At 36.5% G+C, this 23839-nt stretch overlaps 1 protein-coding gene across 14 annotated transcripts in view; it reads right to left on the bottom strand.

The window, feature by feature from the left end:
* LOC105467990 (phosphoinositide kinase, FYVE-type zinc finger containing) overlaps positions 1–23839 on the bottom strand; it is a 102028-nt gene that overhangs the window by 22834 nt on the left and 55355 nt on the right. For all 14 annotated transcript variants that reach the window (XM_024788571.2, XM_071073318.1, XM_011717848.2 and 11 more), the window contains 12 exons: positions 19945–20004; positions 17819–17948; positions 16871–17051; positions 15885–15959; positions 13763–13870; positions 9996–10136; positions 9230–9356; positions 7842–9001; positions 5963–6063; positions 4337–4408; positions 3557–3728; positions 728–906 (listed from right to left, as the gene is read on the bottom strand). In XM_024788571.2, the coding sequence (XP_024644339.2) occupies positions 728–906; positions 3557–3728; positions 4337–4408; positions 5963–6063; positions 7842–9001; positions 9230–9356; positions 9996–10136; positions 13763–13870; positions 15885–15959; positions 16871–17051; positions 17819–17948; positions 19945–20004 (2506 nt within the window). The remainder of the gene's footprint in view (positions 1–727; positions 907–3556; positions 3729–4336; positions 4409–5962; positions 6064–7841; positions 9002–9229; positions 9357–9995; positions 10137–13762; positions 13871–15884; positions 15960–16870; positions 17052–17818; positions 17949–19944; positions 20005–23839) is intronic.

Raw genomic sequence — 23839 nt, 5'->3', positions numbered from 1 at the left:
GGAGATTGGCTAAGGCCAGGTAAAAGATAACAGAGGCTCAGCCCAAAGTGGCAGTGGTAGAGGTGATAAAAAGTGCTCAGACTCTGGATATATTTTGAAGGTAGAGCCTGAAGGCTTTCTCAAATTATTTAATACCACAATGGCAACTATCAATTCTTTGAACACAGACTTTTGGTTCTAGAAATATGTGATTATCTTTCTGATGGTTAATGTCTTGGCAAACATTCTGACACTTTCAGATGCCATCAGATGCCAAAACAATGGTTAAGAGTTAAGCCAGGGCCGGACATGGTGACTCACACTTCTAATTCCCACAGTTCGAAAGGCCGAGGCAAGATCATCACATGAGCACAATTCAAGACCAGCCTAGGTAACAATGAGATCCTGTCTCATAATTTTCTAAATTTTTTATATTAAAAAATTTTTTTAAAAAAGAGTGAGGCTGGTAGTAGATCGACTAGGGTTCAAATCATGACTCCATCACCTGAAAGCTCTGTAAGTGTTCAGATCGTAAGCTCTGTAAGTGAGCATAATAACTATTTCGTAGGGTAAAAAGTAAATAAAATAATACTGAAAGTTCTTAATACAGTCTGGTCCTCTGCATTTATAAGTGTAGAAATGGGGAATCCCACAAATTAATTCAATCCAGTAACAAGTGAAAATGTTAAAAAATTCTTAAGGGGTTATAAGATCTGAGATCATGTACAAGATTCCTAGGATTTCTTACCTGAAAGACGCCACCATCTGGTTATAGGAGAAATACTGGTGATAATCATGATGGATGGAGTGACCACAGGGCTCAGCGTTGGCTCTGCGAGTATACTGGTGCCCATAAAACCTAAGTTCAAGGTATTTTGCAAATGACATAGACCAGGACTCATTGGAAAGAGCAACAACTGGTGTTACCTGGAATTCAGCAAAAATAGTTTACCTAATCACATATTGAGAATCTCTTTTTAAAAAATTAACATTTTCTTTTTTTTTTTTTTTTTTTTTTTGAGACGGAGTCTCACTCTGTCACCCAGGCTGGAGTGCAGTGGCGTGATCTCAGCTCACTGCAAGCTCCGCCTCCCAGGTTCACGCCATTCTCCTGCCTCAGCCTCCCGAGTAGCTGGGACTACAGGCACCCGCCACCACGCCCAGCTAATTTTTTGTATTTTTAGTAGAGATGAGGTTTCACCATGTTAGCCAGGATGGTCTTGATCTCCTGACCTCATGATCCACCCGCCTCAGCCTCCCAAAGTGCTGGGATTACAGGTGTGAGCCACCGTACCCGGCCAACATTTTCTTTTCTAATACAAATGTAACATATACTGACTGCAGAAAATTGAGAGAAGAATGAAAAGTTCAAAGGTGGGTGGAGTTGGGGGTGGTAGAGGAGAGCAGCATCACCAATAAACCCACCAACATCATCAGTATACTAGTATATGTTCACTTTCGATGTATTTTACTATACATATATAACACACACACACACACATATACATATATACATACACACATGGACATGCACACAGCCAGTACATTTGTAAATAAAAACTCCTATAATTAGTTTCATAATCTTTTACTTAGCAATATATCGTGAATATTTGCCCACATAAAATATTCTTGCACAACTTTTCAAATGGCCGCAGAGTATCCTATTAAATGGACATGTATTTAACCAATCCTTATTGATGTGCCTTTAAGACATTACAAGTTTTTCCATACTGAGATGATGTTCTGATAAACATCCTTATATATACATATTTACAAATATCCACAATTATTCCCTTGGGATAAATTAATAAAGGTGGGAATTGGTAGGTCCAAGGGCATAAACATTTATATGGTCTTTGATAATTTTTGCCACATTATCTTCCAAAACAAGTGCACCAATGTATACAGTCTCCAACAGTATTTAAGAATATCAATTTCCCCCACTTTCTCACCCAATCCTAGGAATTAGAATTGAAATTTTTGAAATGTAATCCCATAAAGAAAAAATTTTAAAGAGATTTTACTGGTTTTCTTTGTGCTTATTTGACTACTAATGAATAACATTTATTTGTACTAGTAACCATTTGCATTAAATTGCATTGTCATGTCCTCTGCCCATTTTTCTATTACCATGGCTTATAGAAATTTGATATTACATATATTTATGTTTAGTCATGTATGTTGTATTTTTCCTTGACACTGCAAGTTTTTCATTTTAGTGTAACAAAACTTACCTTTTCCTTTCTAGCATAAAAAAACACAAGTTTTTGTTTTAAAATAGAGTGCATATAGCAAAGCATGTAAGTCATAAAGATCAAATTTAAGTTATTCATTTACAACGATGGTCAGTCTACCCAGTTAACATATTCTACAACAAACTATTATCAGCTATCTAATAGGAACTAAAGTCTGTAAGAACAAGTATGAAACTAAGACTGAGAATTGCTAGAAATAATTTTATGTCTATATGTTTGCTGATGCAGGTGCAACTTTGATTTTGCCCTTCTCTACCACTGATTAATGTAGGTCATGCTATTTTATATGTAATTCCCACATGTGCCGTCCAAAAGCACACTTCAAAATAACCCAATTAAGGCCAGGCGCCATGGCTCACGCCTGTAATCCCAACACTTTGGGAGGCTGAGGCGGGCGGATCACCCAAGGTCAGGAGTTTGAGACCAGCCTGGCCAACATAGTGAAACCTTGTCTCTACTAAAAATACAAAAATTAACTGGGCGTAGTGGCGTACACCTGTAGTCTCAGCTACTCCAGAGGCTGAGGCAGGAGAAGAGCTTGAACCTGGGAGACAGAGGTTGCAGTGAGCTGAGATCACATGACTGTACTCCAGACTGGGCGATAGAGCAAGACTCCATCTCAAAAAAAAAAAGAAATAACCCAATTAAGGCAATGAGTTAAATTTGGAACATTTTATCCAGATTGCAAGCAGTCTGGATAAAAATCATATATTAAAAAAAAAAAAACAATATTGGCACCAAATATTTGCCCCAGAGTTAGAAAAGTAAAGAAAGGCACAAAGAAAAAATAAAACACGTGCCCTTTTCTCAAGAATGTACATAAAAACCAGTAGAGATCAATTTCAACATGGTCTCACCTGTATGTGGACAGAAATGTTGATATAGGCTCAAATCTGTTACACAAATATCCTACTATACTGCAGTTATTGCTGTACAAATCTGTCTCCTCCCCTAGAGAACAGAAGTCATTCCTTATTCTTTTTTTTTTCCTAGGGCCTAGCACAGTATCTGGCACATAAATGGTGCTAAATGTTTGTTGAATGAACAAACATAATTGAGAACTGTCAAGATACAACCTCAAGATACTTTACTGTACAAGGTGCTTGTATTTTATTTAATGACTGATACATTCCTAAGAAGAGATCTTCAAAAAACAAATACTAGATTGAACATACAGCAATGGGAGGTAAAATAACAATGATAAATAGAGCTCAATGACAAATGACAAATCCAATACAATACAGGAAACTTTGCCCTCAAAAAAAAACTATACAAATAAAGAAATAAATGGCAAATAAAATATAGTAATACGGTCTATTTACCTGTTTGCAGATTCTACACCAGGAATATGTAAGAATTGTATGTTGATATCCAGGTACTGGAGAATCCAACTCCTTCAGGATTATCTGTACACAGCCTTGGCCATGAACAAAGCGCCGAATGTGATGTACCATGGGGGTATCACAAAACATGCTTGGACACTGATAAGAAGGCCTTTGACAAACAAAAGAGCCCTTCTCATATTAAGCATGAAACAGAAATCAGAATCACTGTCAAAGTGCAGCATGACGAGTGGGCAATCTGCACAAGGTACTCATGCTGCTCTGGGCCTGCAGCTGAACATTCTGTCTTCAGCTATAGCATGGTGACGGTTTCCACTTGTTAAGCACCTTCTATTTGCCAAACAATTTTAAAACATTTCCTTTTACCTTCTGACAATTCTGGGGATTGTTATTCCCTATAAAGGGGACCAGTAAAGAGCTTTGTCATGTAAGTGGCGAGTGATGATGCTAAGACTTAAACTGAGGTCTAGATGATTCCAACATTTTACCTCTCATTTGAATCACTGTAAAAAAACAGGTATCTGAAAAATGTCGAGGGTAGGGTAATTAGATGGGCAGAGATATGAGGAATGTTCTGGATAAGAGATCTCAGTCTAAATATGAAATAGATTACTTCTTTGAATTATATACTCTGATATGCACCATGAAAGTGAGGATTATGTAACAGTCACCTGACATCCAACTCATGTTTACATTTTAGGTTGAAATTTTCAGTGCCAAAAATGTGTAATGCAACAGAAGGAAGAAATATGTTCTTACCTGAAACAGTATCTCTCTAAAAATATTCCTAATGTAAGATCATTCTTTCCATAAAATTCCATTGTTACAATCCTAAAAGAAGAAACCACCTCTTGGAAACATAAGAATTACCATGCACCAAAGACATTTCATGAGACCACAAATTATAATTACCTATTAAATGTATGGTACTTTCAATGAAGTATTAAAGCAGGTAATGTTCTTTGTTGTTATGAAGCAGGTTTTAGTTCATCCAATAAAACAAGTTTAGACTTGCCACACTATAGCAATTTTTTCACTCCCAATCCACTAGTATCTTATGAAACTAATGAGGATGCATAAATTATAATATTAATTGAGTAAAACTGATTTGAGTTAAGAAGAGGTAACGGTTTCCTTACAAAGGCTTAAGCCCTGTCAACACAAGGCGGGACTCCTGTCTCCTACTCTTGACCATGCCTTTACTGAGCATAGAAAACAGCAGCTCTTGCTAAAGTGCCAGTTCCTTTTTATCTAACCTATAAATGCTCACAAGACGGTCTGGCTATATAACTGCTGAAATCCACATCTTATTCAAGCCTTGACCTATAAACTCCCAGAGAAAATTCCTATGGGCTCTGCCAGCCCCAAGTCTGCCTGCTGAAGCTATACTACTGGAAGAAAACATGAGCTCACTGTTGGAAATAAGTGTTTCAGGTATCCAAAATTAAAACACAGAATATGTTTTGGCATGGAAACAGTGCCCCCCAAAAAGCAGTTATGTTCCATAGTACTTTTAAAACTAAAGGTGAACTATGTAATGTAAGGCTATGTACATCTGTGTGAGGTTTTCATGACAGTAATCTGAAACAAATAATTTAAAACGCAAAATATACTTCAGTTTTTATCAATCTACTTAAAATTAAGTTTTAGACTAAAACCCACTAATAATGCAAAAGGTTGACTGCTTTTATAAAAATTATGCCTGAAGGAAACCTGCCTAAATTGTACATACTATCATCAAAATGCTTCTAAACAAGCTTTTGTGTGTCAACTTTCTCGCCTTTTTAAGTACAGGTTGGGCATCCCTAATCTGAAAATCCAAAATCCAAAATGCTCCCAAATCTGAAACTTTTTGAGCCCTGACATGACACCGCAAGTGGGAAATTCCACAACTGAAACCTTTGTTTTCTGATGGTTCAATGTATACAAACTTTTGTTTTATACATAAAATTATTACAAATCTTATATAAAATTAACTTCAGGCTACGTGTACAAGGTGTATATGAAACATAAATGAATTTCATGTTTAGACTTGGGTCCCATCCCCAAGATATCTCATTAAGTATATGGAAATATTTCCAAATTTGAAAAAATATTAAATCCAAAACACTTCTGGTCCCAAGCATTTCAGATAAGGGAAAGTCAACCAATACAAATTTCTCTTCTATCCCTCACATTTTTTCACTCTTAATGTACTCTCATTTACTTCTACTCATGAATAAACATGTATTTTCACATTTACTTCACAAGTTTAAAAGTTCTATCAATTCATATATGACCATGTACTTAAATACAGGTCCTAAGGACTGTTTTGTTTTTGTTTTTTTTTTTAATTGCTGGAATTCTGTTTTTAAGTGGAATAGTGTAGGGTGAAAAAAATCCTACCAAGGACTGACACAGGCACTGGGAGCATTGCTGGACTGGGCAGAAGAGCTGCTGAAGAGCACACACAGTCTCTGGTGGTTAATGGGATTCAGACAGTCCACCTAAATTTAAAAGAAGTAATGAATGGATGAGCAAGCGACAGCAACCACATTCAACTCCACTGTACCAAATACACTCCACTCTATTTGTAAAGCCTCCAATTATCACTGTAGGGGCTCTGGTCAAGACTTACAACTACAGGAAACTAAATAAAAGGAAGAAGGGCAGTTGGTTTTTGAGAAAAGACAACTCAAAAAGTTTAAGTTAAACTTAAAAACACAAAACGATGTCTAGATAGCTTGTTTTCTTAACTTACTCTTTAATTTACAAAACTGCACTACATTATTTTAGAAGAAAAATTAAATATATCCATATTTAACAATCTGAACTGATGGGATATAATAACATCAATCTGAGACACCCAGAAATCTAAATTCTAAGGTGTATATTTATCTATGCTTATGCCTGTTTTTGATCATTACAAAGGGAAAACCAGCTCTCTGTTAAAACTGAAATAGTATAGAAGCATTTGAAGAAGTTCATAAAATACACAAAACCTCTCCTCCTATGATTCTCCTCTACCACTGAAGCTGAGCAGTTTGACTCTGTGGTTTTAAAATATCTATTCTTTTTGCTAGTTTACACACCTGTCCCACATACACACATCACTTCCTACCTAAGTACACACAGGGGGTTTTGTTTTTATAAATATGGAATAATGCAAAACATATTAAAATATAACTTGCTTTTTAACACTTCAAATATATCATGGGCTTTATCCAAGTCATTAAATGACTTGAGATCTTGCTCATCATTAAACTGTTTCAATAAACATCTTTGTACATATATTCTTACAAAATGAAAGCACCCTTATATAAGCACACTTAATTATTTCTGCAGGATAGATTATAAAAAGTTGGAGTCCTGGGTCAAAGGCATATACATGTATGTGTAAATTAATAAGAGACTTTCCTATCACTTTCTATAAATTTGTATAAATTTATACAAATGTACATACACATACATTTGTATAAGCTTACATGAAATTTATGAAAGGTGTTTTTCCATGCCATCATTAACCATGGGTCTTTTATCACTTTCCTTTTTGCCAGTCTCACAAATAAAAAATTATTTAGCACTACTATTATTTAGCACTTCCTTGACTACTAGGGAAATTGAACATATATTATTTAGCACTTCCTTGACTACTGGTGAAATTGGACATCTTTTCGCTTTATTAAACAATTGCATTTCCTTATCTAGCAATGGATTTGTTAATTAGTTTTACTGCATTATCATCAATAATAGATCTATAAACCTTCCTTAATTTGCTCTCAATTTATGCCTAGAAAGAAAAAGGTCACTGTCGTAGTTAAATAACAAGGTAAAATGTTTTATGTTAAAGAAAAAAAATAGAGCTAACTTTTTTTAGAAAACAAATCTATTTCCTGCTAACTTTTTTTTAAAAAACACATCTATTTCCTACAATAAGCTTCCATCTCTCACTCCCTGACACTAGGATCCAGGATTATCATACCACATCCAAGTCATGTTGTCAGAAATTTTAAGCAGCTCCCCATTTCCCTTTACTTCAAGGATCTGCCTAGCTTACTATAAGCTCATCTTAAAACCCTGAAACCCAGTTTCATTACAATTCTGCTTCATACATATTAAAGTAACACATAAGCCAGCAGACTCAAGACAAAAACAAAAATAGCATAGGAGAAGAAATATTTCACAAATCTGCATGCAGTCTGCCAAACTGATTTTTTAGCCTGCCTCAGAGGAGTTATTCAACACATCCTAATGTACAGGAGCATCAAAAAGTGGTCTGGCTCACCTTTGTTGACCACACAGCATCATTCGGAATAAGCCCTCTCTCTTCATCACCCTCATTTTTGCTTCCTGATTTGCCACTTGAAGTACTTGATGCATCCTTTGAATGAGCAAAAGGGTCTGAATTTTTGGGCTGAATTCTTCCTCCTCTGGCTCGATAATCGGCCAGCATTCTACCCAAGCTCTGGCTATCGCCCAGATGCTCAGCAATTCTAGTGCTCACAAGCTCATGTGAGGGTAAGACTTGAATACACTTGGCCTGAATACTTCCGTTCATGCCCTGAAGTCCAGAGAGATCCCTGAGCAGCTGTTTCTTCCTCCTGTTCTCCATTTCTTTGAATTCTTTATTGAGGAGAGGAGACCAGTAAACCTGCTCTGCAAAATAATCTCGGGTAGAGCATCTCATCCCCTTTTCAGTTAAAAGAAAGGGTTCTCGGAATGTGATTACTGGGGAGATACAGAGGATCACATCTTTCAATTCCTGCTTAAAGGCCAAAGAATAAGTCTTTCGTTTATCTTCAGAGGAGGCGACTTCCTCAGTAACATATAATCCAGTGTCATCCTGTAGAGGGTCTCTAAAGGCTCTTATCTGGCTTTTGGGATCCTGCAGCACAACTGTTTGCTGCAAACTCTCTGGCTGCTCGCTGCCTAAAGCATCTTGTTGGTCATCCACAGGGAGTGGCAACAATGATTCCGGTACAGGTGGAAAGAAAGCACAAGCGAGACCCGCCGGGCAAGTTGTTGTGCTATGTTCCTGATGCTTCACAGAGGCAACAGCCTGTGGAACATTTTTATTTTCCTGCTCACCCTTCTCAAACACAATCCTCGATTCCAGCAAACTGCTATCATCACAGGGCAGAGACTCAGGAGGGATGTCAGGATCCCAGGGGAGGGAACCTCCACCGTACTGCTCTTGGAGAGTCCCCTCATGCCCTCGTCCCTCAATCAGGGAATGGAATGAAGGGTTTTGCATTAATGTGGGAGGCATAGCAAATTCATCCATGAGAAAGGAGATTTCTAGTTGAGAATGATAAGCAACACAGATCATAAATATTAGGATCTCCTTAACTCGAGCCAGCTCATAATCAGAGCCTCCTCTCAGCTTGATTGTACAGCCTAGGTGCTGTGGACAACCTTCAAAAAACATCAGCGTCTTGGTTTGCTCTACAAATAAAAACAAACAAAAAGTTAAGATGGTGGAGGTGGCAATCCGGAAGTCCAAATACAATCAATTCACTCTCTTAACATCTGTAAAAGAAAAACTCTTACATGAATAAGACCACAGTTGCCTATCCTCGCCTACTATTAATAGATATTTCCTAGTAAGTAAACATTGTAGTAGTGATAAGTTAACTCTTTTCCTCAGGTCAACCTATGCTAAAGATCACTCACCATTAGGCAACTGAAATATCTGCATATAAAATTTGTGACAAGTGCCCAGGTGTGGTTTCGTAAGCAGCTGGTCCATCGACATCACTAAATCACCTTGGGTCATTCGACTGATTCGTTCCAAAACTTGCTACAATACACAAAAACATTATATTACAAAACTAGAGAAGAATAAAAATCTTTGTAAATTTAATCTGGAAAAGTGATGGAAAAATTAAAAAATAACATTCACAATAAATTTCCTTTTTAATAAATATATGATGAATTTTTTTATTCCGGATTCTTCTATATTTAGTTGCTTAGTAATCAATATGTGCCCACTGAAACCTTACTCATATTAATAACATTATCAAAATGCATTTAAGCATCATGGATTACCACAAGATGCTGTGAGGAGAAAAAACAACTTCTTAGAATTGGCCCCTATTCTGCAGAGGATAAACTTTTGAACAGAGAGAACATTTTCTGCTTGAGCAATTCTCCAACGAAGACGAAGCATCAACGAATACCTAGTGATTAACTAATGTCCATTTCACTTTTGGTCTTGTAGACATCAATAATAAGCATTACATAATCAATTACACTTTCTTCCAGTCTGAGATTCTCAATCTTAATGAAATAGGTGCCGTATCTTCTGACCCACTTTCAATACGTATGGAACAGCAAAGACTAAGATTCTTGTATACCTACCATACGTACATATAAATTCAAAAGCTGCAATTTTTTAAAATAAATAGAAAAAATAAAATAGAAAAATAAAAACACTTACCGATTTTACATTAATGACCAAAGTAATACCATGTTCCAATAACATGTCCTGGGCAATCCGAGACACTGTTTTCTCAACTAGAACCAAGGTGGGTCGAACATCAACTATTCGCTGAACATAATTCTTCAAGAATTCTCTTTCCTAAGTAAGATAAATCAGAAATATCACACCTGGTAAAACGCAATATCTGGACATATTAAAATATCAAGATAGCTTCACTATTATTATCAATCTTAGTCTAAATTTTCTTCATCCACAAATAAGTCTGTAAGCAAATTAATTCAAACAAAGTAAGAATCTCATTCGTCATTCTAAACTTGATTATGCTGACAAGAGTTTCAGAAGAAATTCCATTCTCCAACTAATTTTCCTTGAAAGATTTTCAATTCTTAATTTAAAAGCCAAGAATGCAATTAGCTAGTTCAGAGGTTAAAAAAGCAAGAACAAAAAAACCTAACCTCAAAACTCCCAAAATAAAAGCCATTTCTAAGTTTGTCTGTTTGTTTGTTTTTAAGAGACGGGGTCTCATTCTGTCACCCAGGCTGGAGTACAGAGGTGCCATCATAGCTTACTGTGACCTCAAAGTCCTAGGCTCAAGCAATCCTCCTGCTTCACTCTTCTAGGACTGCAGGCACACATCACAATGCCTGGCTAATATTTTCTATTTTTTTTGTAGAGACAGGGTCTCACTATGTTACCCAGGCTGGTCTTGAACTCCTGGCCTCAAGCAATCCTCCTGCCTTCAGCTCCAAAAGTGTAATGATAAGTGTCAGCCACTGTGCCCAGCCCTAAGTGGTTTTAATATGGTTACAAATTCTCTCCTCTACATTCTGAAACCAAAATGAGTTATCTCTCTTTCTGGATATCTGAATAAATAACTCTTTAACAGATGCTACTTCAGCAACTTCCTAATTCCAATTTCCCAACAGATCATATAATACCTAGAACAGCCACAGTTAAAGATCTCAAACATAATGCTAATATAATTTTATCACAAAGGTTTAATTTCAAAAGAAATGAATATTGTGGCTAGGTACGGTGGCTCACGCCCATAATCCCAGCACTTTGGGAGGCCGAGGCGGGCGGATCACCTGACGTCTGGAGTTCAAGACCAGCCTGGTCAACACAATGAAACCCCGTCTCTACTAAAAAATACAAAAATTAGCCGGGCGTGGTGACAGGCACCTGTAATCCCAGCTACTTGGGAGGCTGAGGCAGGAAAATAGCTTGAACCTGGGAGGCAGAGGTTTCAGTGAGCCAAGATAACGGCACTGCACTCCAGTCTAGAGGACAAGAGCAAGACTTCATCTCAAAAAAAAGAAAAAATAAGAAAGAAATGAATATTGTAAATAACAACCAGAGTTAAAACAATACAATTCACTAATTGCTTCATAGTATTTCTGGGCTCCAGATGGGAGACAACTAAAGATGAGCATGTTTGCCACTCCTACTCCATGTGCCCAAAGTGTTTTCTGAGCAAGACTGTATTCACGTCCCTTACCACCCGTAATGGATGAGCCTACTCACTGCAGTAAACTTGCCCTATTATGAAGTATATTGCTTCTTGCCTTTGTTTTACTGATACTATTTATTTCAAATTCTCCCATTATTAACAAAATGGATTTTTTTCCTAAAATGTGTTAATTTCCTACTCTACTTACTAACTTGCAATTTAACAGCATTTAAAATAATTTTATTTGTGCAGCTCTAATAAAGTACAATCAGAATCTGTTTTTTTGTTTTTTTTTTAAGTTTCTGCCTGTGGTAGTACAAAGATGGCAAATAACTTTCCTTCCAGTTCTAATTCTAATCAACTATCATGACTACTCATGAAATACCATGTCAAAAAGGAGGCCTTGTCCAAGCTCAGCAAGGGAAGAGCATCAGAAAGTAGGCCATAAGCACAGCAGTGGTGAACCAAGAGATCTAGTAGACCCGGCCTTGTAAAGAAAGTAAAAAGTCACAGGCTAATTATCTCCTTGACCTTTGTTTCTCATCCTCCTTTTTCTGAATATCTATCTTTCAGCTTCTTCTCTGATTCGTTATTCCACATCAGATAAAAAAACTCAAATGAGCTGGTACTTTCTATCAATTCAGAAAAAGCTCAAATCAGCTGATATTTTCTATTAATTTAAACTAAGAAGTTTAAGTAGGGCAGGAGTTAAAGGTAAAATAAAAACTATGTTTGAAAGTTTTGATGAACAAGATGCTTTGTTAGTGAGTTAAACCATGTTTCCTAAGTACAATCCCCCACAGCATACCTCTCTAACAAAAAATCTTTAGTCTATTAACCTGATTGTAAACATAGAGTAATAATAATGTGAATAAATTTAGCTGTAACTTTAAGTAAACAAACACCTGTAGATTACAATTAACCTAGTTCATCAATTCCAAGACATACAATTTTACGAATTTTAACATCTCTGCAACCAGGATGCATCTCAGTCAAAGCAATTCTGATCTATCATGTGAAAGTCTTCTGCTGACAATCTTCTGTGGAATCAACAAAACCTCCAACATCAAATTATCTTAACATAATTATTGTATTTCCCTTTATTCCTTTAGAGTTCTCTACTAAAATGTCTAGTCAAAACCCATCGTTTTTACTGATGGCACAGCTGAATTCCAAAGAGAAAACAGCCCCAGCTCACAGAGTTCTTAAGTAATACAGCAGAGTTTTATAAAGCACTGTCCCTTTTACCACAACTACAACTCAGTTTCTCTTATTGTTATCTATGAAATCAGGACAAAAGTGATTGCTCCTATCACTCTTGAAAAAATGTATTTACCTAGGAATTTTCAAGTAATACTTTTCCTAAATGTTTCTGGAACCCAATGTAAGTGTTTCCACTGTAATATAATACACACATTCCTAAAAAGCTTCCATTTTGAATAACCACAAAACAAAATTAATAGCATTTATGGCAGAAAAGGAGCTGGGGCAGAAAACTTAAAACCTATGCAATTTTATATCTTCAGCACTAACAAAAATAATAACTGGTACCTTAAGAGGAATCACAGAGAGCCCAGGCAGAGAGCTTCGTATGGCATGAGGCTGCCTCAAGTGAAATTAGATGCACAAAAACTATTGCAATGCTACAACTGGAAATGGAGCTCTGAGCAGTAAAGCTACCAAGAACCAGAGATGTGGGTGTACCTCCCTGGGGAAACAGCCCTGCAAGCAAAAGCTCACTTTTACTTTCTTAAAATAGAGCTGGAAGGGTTTCTGCCTGTGTAGCAGCTGAGCTGAGACTGTTTTCCTTTCCGGCTGAGGGTTATAACCTACTGCAGCTATTCGGGGCCTCCTTGCTTAGGAAAAACCACTTAGAAACCAACACAACTTCCATCTGACATTATTCTGTTTGCCAACTACATATAAGCTAACTGGTGTTCTAGAAATGTGTTTTAGTAGCATAAACTGTATTACAAACCAGAGATTCCATTAGAAATCTGGTAAGTTCAAGAAATTCTCACGGTCTGATTTACTGTGAGAATTAAATACTTAATCCAAACTAGTATTTGGATTAAGTGGGAAAGGGAAACCAGTATTTGGATTTTCACCTTTTCTTCCTTATATTCTTGAACAGTTACATGTTACTTTTAACACTTTGAAACTTTAAAAATAATGAGTGACAGAGGTTTTGGTAAGCTATCAAGTTTGCCTATCCAATTTAATCAGTTAGAATTAAGTCAAAATCATTAAGAATTTATAAGCATCATGATACACAAACATCCCTCCAAATTAATTTTCAGTAGTAAATTCTTACCTGAAGCACAATAGGATCAATGCAAGTAAACTTAGTTTCTTCTCTGTAGAGATACTCAATGGAACACTTCAACAGAAGAATTTTGGGGTTTTTAATACAAGAATTCATCTACAAAGAAAAGAACAGTTTGTTAAAGTTTTTAAAGGTTTGCATTTTACAGCCCTCCTTTAATTATAACTTTAAATCTATATTGTTCATAATTCCTACTAACTTATCTCATATTAGTATACTCTCATTTAGTTCTTTTACGGTATTAAATTTTTTCAAAGCTAATAATATGTTCAGAACAATACAAAATTCTTCAAAAATTGGCTTTGCTTTCTTAATACTACTTTGATCTTCTATTCTCTTAACTTTTTTTTTTCATTTCTGATGTTGTAAGAAGAGACATCATGCCCTGAGTGTGCACGGAGGGAGCAGTATTTAATAATGGGTTACTTCACAAACTCCAAGAAATAAGCAACTTTAAAAGCATATTTCAGTCTTTCTAAAATTCAAGAGGAGAAGAGGGAGAAAAGAATTAAAATGCCTCCTGAACATATTTCTAACAGAAAACATTTCCAATCATTAAGGCGGCAAGCTAAAATAGGTAACATGAAGTTCAAAAAGAAAATGTGAAAGCATCTCAAGCAGAGACTCTAACAATGTACCCTAACCTTACAGCCACAGGCAGAATAGCAATTGAGGTTTCAGGCTGACCAAGTTTATGGACCCCAAACAGCAAACAGTTCCAAAAACAGTGACTCACTAGCTGGGAAACTCAATTCAGGACACTTTGTAGCAACTACAAATCAAAGACTATCTCTAATCAGTGGGACAAGACAGTCATTCATGCATATGTTTCCACCACACCTACATACAAATTTTCTTCACTTTCTGAGAAGGCATAACATATTTACCTCTTAATTCAACAAATATCATTTAATTTGGTTTAAAGTTCTCCTTTAAAGGGTAATGTGTGGTTTTAGTAAGACTCTGTGTAGAAATACTGACTAATGTGGAATTACTGCAATAAAATATGCGATAAGTAAACAATTGAAGCCAAGCATATTTTTATTTATCTATGGTCACTAACAATTGTCACGAATCTTTTTTTTTGTTTTTTTGGAGACAGAGTCTCGCTCTGTCACCCAGGCTGGAGTGCAGTGGCGTGATCTCAGCTCACTGCAACCTTCACCTCCCGCGTTCAAGCGATTCTTCTGCCTCAGCCTCCCAAGTAGCTGAGACTACAGGTACACGCCACTATGCCTGGCTAATTTTTTTGTATTTTTAGTAGAGATGGGGTTTCACCCTGTTGGCCAGGCTGGTCTCAAACTCCTGACCTTGTGATCCGCCTGCCCCGGCCTGCCAAAGTGCCAGGATTACACGCTCGGCCTAGTGCCTACTTTAAATACGGTACCACCATTTCCCTAACATCCATACATTCCCATTGCCCTTAACCTACTGAATGAGAATTTCTAGGGTTTAGGCTGGGAACAGACATTTTTAAAAGGTCCACATGTGATCTCAATGTATGTACACTACACTTTGAGAATCAAAAGACTTCAGAATAAAGTTCAAGACCTTTAATGAGATACAAAGCCCTTGCCTGTTTCCTCCAGCTTCATTTATATTGCCCATATTACACCTTAGGAGCTCAGAGTCTCCGTAACACCCCAGGTTATCTCACTCCACTCCTTTGTGCTAGTGCTACAAAGACATAAGACGAGAAGGATAACAGAAGAAAACTGACAGCTCTGTAGCCTAGCACTAGAAGAGCTATCAGCTTTAGAATGCTAAGCCTCTGGAAGGACTCCAGCCTACTAAAGAAACCCTGTCTCCCTAAGATGTAATGGGATCAGGAGATAGATAATGCTAGTATCTTATCATTCTGCTGATCTAGAAGCCTGATCCTCCCCACTTCCTCCTTCTGTCTGGTGAATTCCCATTATTCAAATTCCAATCCATTCATCCTCAGCTCTGGGAAATCTTCCCTGAACCTACCAAATTTCACCCCTATGGCAGACACAGCTGCCTTTCATTGTCCATTGTCCATTTCTTCCATGACTAAGGTGCCCCAACTTGCTACCTAAGCACACAGCCATGGTTTGCTGAACTTCACTGCTGAACTGAATCACATTACCTTTTTATGTGCAATGTTCTTGGTACAAACAAAGCCATTGACAACCACAGAATCAAACTTCTTTCCACCTGGGATCTAATGGAACAATTAAGAAAACAATACAATTCAATAATAACATGCTTAGAATCTAGTCAGATGTATGCTATTTTTTCTTTCCATTTCTTTTTAACTATTGTGTAATCAAATAAGAACAAAAAATTTCAGGAAATAATTGTTCCTTTCAACCAATGATCAATGGCATCTCTGCATGACTCTGTTTTCCCATCCCCTATTCTCTAATGTACTATACTAGGACTCTAAAGTACTCACTGACTGAATAAACTAGTGCCATGTGGCAGTTAACACTACTGTTTAAGTTAAATATCACAGGGAAAAAGCACACACAGGACTCCATTACTATCTAAATCAGAGGTGTCCAGTCTTTTGACTTCCCTGGGCCTCACTGGAAAATGAATTGTATTGGGCCACACATAAAATACACTAACAACAGTGGATAAGCTTAAAAAAAAAAAAATCACAAAAAATGGCATAATATTTTAAGAAAGTTTACGAATTGGTGTTGGGCTGGATTCAAAGCACTCTTGGGCAGCATGCAGCCCACAGGCCACGAGTTGGACAAGCTTGATCTAAATAAAGCAAATTACCCACTGCTTTTCCTCAGAACAGTGATCATAATCTGTGAGAATAGGATTTCTCATAGCTGACGTGTCAAGAAGAGGAAGTAAGTAAGGAAGAACCTGTATCGGTTTGAGTTCCCAACCCATCTCTGATATAACTCATCCTTTCCATTCACCTCTCACTTCCTATGCGTGGCTTCCATGACTCCTAAGTGCACTGCTAACAAACAAAGCAGACAGCAAAACCTCCTACTCCTCATCTAGCAACCCTCAGGGTAATGACTCCTTTTAGATTACCATTAAGAGAAAAATTATAAGCAGTCCTGCCTCATCACTTCCTAGCATTAGTAAAACATTAGCAGAGCTCACTTTTTTGATGTGGACAAACTGACGGATATCCATGTCATCATCCTGGTTCTTGACATCAGGTCGGACTGTCTGAACAACCTGGCAGACCAATGACACGATGATGTCCCTCCAAGATGATGACAGTGAGTCACTATGGAGCAACTGCTGGAGTAGTGCCATCATGTGGTTATGATTAGCTGAACTATAAAAATATTATAAGAAAGAAGTTTGCATAGTTAATACTGCCAGAGACAATAATTCTGATGATAAAACAGTCTACAAAGAAATAAACATTTCAATTACGGTCCACAGATAAGATTTTCTAGGTCAATATCATTCTTTCATTATATCTGTACCTTAAGGATTTTGCATATAAATGAAATCTGAATATCTTCCACTAAGAAGTTCCCTGCAACTCATTGAAATGAAATTTTAACACGTAAAATGGGGACAGACAAGCAGAGTTTGGGGCTCTTGGTTTTTCTGTTTTTTTCTCTGAGACAAAGTCTTGCTCTGTTGCCTAGGCTGGAGTACAGTGGCGTGATCTCAGCTCACTGCAACCTCCACCTCTTGAGTTCAAGCAATCCTCTTATCTCAGTCTCCCAAGTAGTTATGATTACAGACCCACAGCACCACGCCTGGCTAATTTTTGTATTATTAGTAGAGACTGGGTTTTACCATGTTGGCCAGGCTGGTCTCAACCTTCTGACCTTGTGATCCTCCCGCCTCGGCCTCCCAAAGTGCTGGGATTACAGGCATGAGCTGCCGCACCCAGTCGGGGCTCTTGGTTTTATAAGAAATGTAATCACAAGTCAAAATAGGCTTTATTTCCTAAGTAATCTTAGTATTTTTTACTTTCTAAGGAAAAAGAAAAATACCTCCCTTTTTAAGAGGAATGATGCATACGCTTATCAAGTCACTGAAGATAATAAAAGTGAAAAATTAAAATTTAAAATTTCATTGCCTTACAGCAACCTCTCCATGGCTTGTTTCTCCCCATTCTCCTCCCTCAGGAGCTCCAGGTTGTTATGATGCCAGCCCAAAGGTGTGAAAGGCAGCTCTTTGGACTTTTCCTCTACTCGACGATTAAATAAGGATTCTAAATACAATATAAAATAAGAAGTTATTACTTCATTGTCCTGTTTTATACCACCTACTCATGTATTTAGAAATTGCCCTTTCTCTTTATAAATGTTTTAAGTTAGCCAACATAAATTATTGGCGTAAAAAGGCAAGAACATGTAATAAACATATAAATAAAATGCGTAAGAAAATACATACAAATACGTAAAATACGCTAAAAATACAGAAATGCAAGAATTAAGAAGAGCAATAATTGGCAACCGCCAAAATCAGAAACAGAACTGTGAAAATCAAATGTACGTAACTAAGACTCTCAAGCCAATAATTATAAGCACAGCTTCTGAAAAGCAAATAAAATGAAACTTTTGCTTCTCTTTTTAATTTTTAAAAAGGAGGGTGTTAATATCCCCTTAAAATCACAAACTGGGCAGGGCATGGTGGCTCACGCCTGTAATTCCAACACTTTGGGAGGCCGAGGTGGGGAGATCACCTGAAGTCAGGAGTTTGAGACCAGTCTGGCCAACATGGAGAAACCCCATCTCTACTAAAAGCACAAAAATTAGCTGGGCGTGGTGGTACATGCCTGTAATCCCAGCTACAAGGGAGGCTGAGGCAGGAGAATCACCTGAACCTGGGAGGAAGAGATTGCAGTGAGCCAAGGTCACGCCACTGCACTCCAGCCTGAGTGACAGAGCGAGACTCCCATCTCAAAAATAGAAAAAAAAAAAAAATCACAAACTGAAAAGTGCATTCAACAGAAATCTAAATGCTGGCAGAACACATGATAGCGTGGGTGATGAATTTTCAAGAAAGAAGCTCAGCTCAGATAATCCCAAAACAACAGATGACAGTGCAGAAAGTCTATTCAGACAATCTCCAATAGTGTTTCTCTTTCAATATTGGCACAGAGGTTTTTTAACAAAATTTTAGCAAGACAGACTCAAAAACATAAATATTAAAACATAATAAATAGCATTTATGTAGAATTTGTGTAAAATCTTTACATTTTTTAAAGATGAGTGAAAACAGATCAAGACAAAAAATTAATAATAAATGCTTAACAAAAAAAAATATGTTCACTAAATAACTGTTGAATAATCTGACCAAATAAGTGGAAAGAAAAGAAATAGGAAATGCTTACAAAAATTCTCTAACCTGTCCTCTCTTAAAAGCAAAACAAACAAAAAACTTCCAACAGCCCAGCAGATTACACAGTAAAGTATATGTCCATGACATGTGAAATACAAGAACTGCGCATTTCAATTACATAAAGGGCCACTCTGTAAACTTCTAGCTGAACCAGATGCTTGGAGGTGAATTTAGAAGCACTGTCAAGCTATCAGATAAGCTGCAGTGGCCTCCTTGTACCAGCTTGCCTTCTCTCTTTGATTTGAAACCCTGGGAGCCAAGAAGGAAGGTAAATTTTCTCCTATTATCTGAGGCCTAACCAGTGGAATACTATGGACCAATTAAGAATGTCTTTACTCTAGGAAGCTAAGCTAAGTGGGGAAGGAATAGGAGGAGGCTAATACTTTTCTATTCTCCTTTTGTGTCCAAAAGAAATTTATCAGCAGAGTTAGTTCTTTATCCTCTCCTGCCTACTTCTCTTCCTCACTCCACAGGACAAGCAGCCTCCTTAACTGGAGATCTGCCTGTGGGCTTTTTGACAAATTTGGCAATCCTTGATGAGATGTATATCAATACTTAATATTATATTCACAATATAGTTAAGTGTAAACTATGTCTTTAAAAGAATTAAGTTCAAATTCTACTTAAAAGTTTTTAAACAATTACTTTTCACATCAGAGACCTCCTTCTTGCAAACCAAGTCCAAGTTTACATTCTTGGTTCTCAACACTCTCAAAATCATTATACACATTAAATATTGTGTTCCCATACTACCATAATCAAATATATTTTCAGGACCTTCTCTATGCCAATGTGCTAAGCCCTAAGTATACCCTCATGAACAAAAGAGACACCATTCCACATACAGCTTTTTATAAACTTACCTTTGATGAAAGCATCACTTATTGAGAGCTGTTGTCCTCCAGTGTCAGAAATCAAATACTCTGCATACCAGGGAGACAACAGAGAGGAGGAAGGGAGAGACATATGACTATAAATATGTCAGCATAATTATACAGCAAAAACACCCACACACAAAATATTACTCATACTAAACCCATCACTGCCCAGCAAATTCAAGAAAGTTTTGGGTCAAAATGCCTCTTGATACTTGTTCTATGCACTTCATACTAAACTTAAGCAGACTTGCATTAATAATGCAATAGAGCCGTGAAACAATTCTCCTTAATTCAATGTCAGATAGAGAAACATTTTTCTCTTACCAAAACCAACCGGTTTATGAACATTAAGATCTTCAGATACTTGTACGACCATCCTAAAGCATTACAGTTCTTTTCACATGTAACTTGATGATTTAACAAATAATCACTTTGCCTATGCACAAAGTAGTTCACAGAGAACCCACCTGATAAAACAATACAAACTTTTTTAAAATTTCAGAATATAAGCTATAAAACAAATTAATACAGAAGTGACATTGGCAGGAAAAAAGATAAAACTCATCAGTATTTTTACTAGTTCCGAATAAGCATTTTTGTTTTTCAAAAATTATACCAAACGCTGCCGAATTTTTGCTAGACATTAACTGAACACATTCTGAAGGCTTTTAATAAATAAAAAAAGTTTTCTTACTAGTGAAACTTACTCTTTACTTCCCCATGAACTTTCTCTAGGTCTGTGACCAAGCATAGCTCAAATGGGGTTCTTTCCACTATGCAAATTAAAACACGATGCATGTTAACTCCTTTAAGGTAAAGGTTCTCCACAAAATTTTCTCCAAGTTCATTTATAAACAACTGGGCTTTAAAAGTTACTATGTTTATAAGCCAATATGCTCATCCTTCCAACCAGGAAACAAAGAAAATATTTTATTTAGAAAGTTCAAGTGCACTATGCCAAATACAATAAAATCAAGTATGTGGACAAGACAGATGTTATACTTTATTTCTACTCTTCCCTTACAGAAATGAGTAACACCAAATTCTCTCAGTTCAATTAATGTACTGTTCTTTACCAGCCTTCTCACACTAAAGCTTAATTGTATCTATGAGACTCCAGAAATGGTGGATTTTCCCCATTTAGTTATGAAAAAAATTAAGCCTACAGAAAATGCTGTATACCATCCACCTGAGTTCAACAATTGTTAAGGATTTGCCATATATGTGTATGTTTCTTCCCTCCAATCACTCAAAGTTACACACATCATGACACTTTACCACTAGGACATCAGCACAAGTCTCATAAAAATAAGGGTATTCTTCTCTATAGCACAGTATTATTTACATATTTGAGAAAGTTAACAATGTCTTAATAGCACAGAATTAACCCATACTCAAGTTTATCCAACTCTCCCCAAAATGTTTTCTAATCAACAGTTTTTTTCTCAAGCCTCGATGCAATCAAGTTCACACATGGCATTTGGTTCCTGTATCTCTTCATTCTCTTTTAATCTAGAACAGATCTCCTTTTTTCCTTTTCATAAAATGAACTTTAAAAGAACCCGGGTTATTGTTCTGTGGGATGTCCCACATTCTGAGTACAATCGTTTTCTCATGGTGTGTTTAACTTGCTCCTCTATCCCATGTTTTCCTGTACACAGAAAACTGCATCTAGAGGTTTACAGAAGTCATGGTTTTCACCTTCTTCTCTAGGTTCTACTTGCTAACTTTCCAAGAATAGTTCAGAATCCTGCTTGCAACACATAGTAAAATATATTTTAATTGTACAATTCCCTAGGACCAATAATGAAAACTTAAGTTTGAAAATAGGGTTTTCTCACTTAAGATAGAAAGCATAAGTAGTATTTTTTAAAGTACAGATATTTCAACCAATTTTATAAATCCAATTTTTCTCAGCCTTAAACAATATAGGACAATCCATAAGAAAATATTTAATAAGTACTACCTTTAATTTCAATGTAAAGATTTTAAAAATTCCCATTTGTTTTTATACAAAGGGAATGAAAACCAGAGGCAGAAGAATTCTATTATTCTTTCACATAACTACCAGTCTCCCTGGAAATCTTTATTTTCTTGTAATCAGTGTTCATCTTGACTGTAACACTGAGCAAACTATTACAACTTCACAAGAAAAAAAATGTAAGAAGAATAACTCTTGTTAGTATGTTAAAAACTAAGAGAGAACTGTGAAAGCTAGCTATATTTATTAAGAGATTTATGAAGTCTTCAAATTATAAGGTTGCAAATGACCTAAGACGTCAATTTAATAATTATGTTCTTCCTAATGCTGGAACCTTCTCTATAATATTCTGAGTAGGTTAAAAGATCATAATTTCTTTTTAATTCTAGATCTAGGTTTTTCATTTCACAGATTTAGAATTAAAAGAAAATTTAGAAGTCCCCAAGTCTATGTAACCCATCACCCAATGTGGGCATCCATCCTCAATAACTATGACAAGTGAACATTCAGACACAACCTGGACACTTCCCATGCACAGTGGCAAAAGTTCACTACTCCTGACTACTGAATCTATTTCTTCCTTCAGCCATATGCAAAATAAATATAATTTCTTTCAGGTACTCTTCAGATACCTAAAGGCAACACCAAGTCTTCTTTTCTCCATTTCAAATAGTCCAGATTCCCTTATCACGGTTTTCAGATGTCTTAGGATCCTGGCAACATCGCTCTATTCATAAATCAGAACTGAACACAAAACATTAAATTGGATCCTCATTCTAGACATTATATGGCCACTAACGAAATCTATTATTGCACTGGGGGGTGCGGAGGGGTTGATACATCACACTCTTAAATTTGCACATAACTAAAACTTAGATCTTTATCACACAAATTATTAAGAGTGACTTTCTCCAAAGTACTAATAGTAAATGTGTTAAGCCTTATTATTATATTATGTTTAACTGTGTTAACTATCATCTTGTTAGTCTCAATCTATTGCTTGAGAAAATCAAGATTTTTAAATGTCAGTTCTGCTATCCAACACACTAGCCATTCTTTCCAGATTTTAATTATTTGTGGATCTAAAAAACATTAAAAGTGCTGACCAAAAAAAAAGTGGTGAACAACACTAAATACAGAGAGTCAAATCCCTATAACATAACCCAGGAGCAACCGCTTCCTGTTGACATCAAATTATTAATTATCCTTTCAATATTTTGTACAACAAGCTACAAATCCACGTGTTAACACCAGTAGTGGACCAGGTGCAGTGGCTCACGCCTATAATCCCAGCACTTTAGGAGGCCGAGGCTGGCGGACTGCCTGAGGTCAGGAGTTCGAGATCAGCATGACCAACATGGTGAAACCCTGTCTCTACTAAAAATACAAAAATTAGCCGGGCGTGGTGGCTGGTGCCTGTAATCCCAGCTACTTGGGAGGCTGAGATAGGAGAATCGCTTGAACCCGGAAGGCAGAGTTTTCAGTGAGCCAAGACCAGGCCATTGCACTCTAGCCTGGGCAACAAGAGCAAAACTTTGTCTCAAACAAACAAAAAAAACAAAAAACAAAAAAACCCAAAAAAAAAACACCACTAGTAGTGGTATCATAAACTCTTACATTCACCAAACACACTACACTCTTTGTGTTTTTCATATTAAAAGCTCACACTAAGTAGAATGGTGGTTACCAGAGGTTGAGGAAGTGAAGGGAATGGGGAGATGCTGGTCAAAGAGTAAAAAGTTTCATTCAGACAGGAAGAATAAGTTTTTGAGAAATATTGTACAGCATGACGACTATAGTTAATAACAGTATATTATATATTTCAGAATTGCTAAGAGTAAATTTCAAAGGTTCTCACCACTAAGAATAATAAGGATTTTTTTTTGTTTTTAAGATAAA

This window comes from Macaca nemestrina, chromosome 11, assembly GCF_043159975.1.
Source record: "Macaca nemestrina isolate mMacNem1 chromosome 11, mMacNem.hap1, whole genome shotgun sequence".
In the NCBI taxonomy this organism is placed as follows: domain Eukaryota; kingdom Metazoa; phylum Chordata; class Mammalia; order Primates; family Cercopithecidae; genus Macaca; species Macaca nemestrina.
Note: the sequence above shows the minus strand (reverse complement) of the source record. Positions and strands in the feature narration are given on the sequence as shown.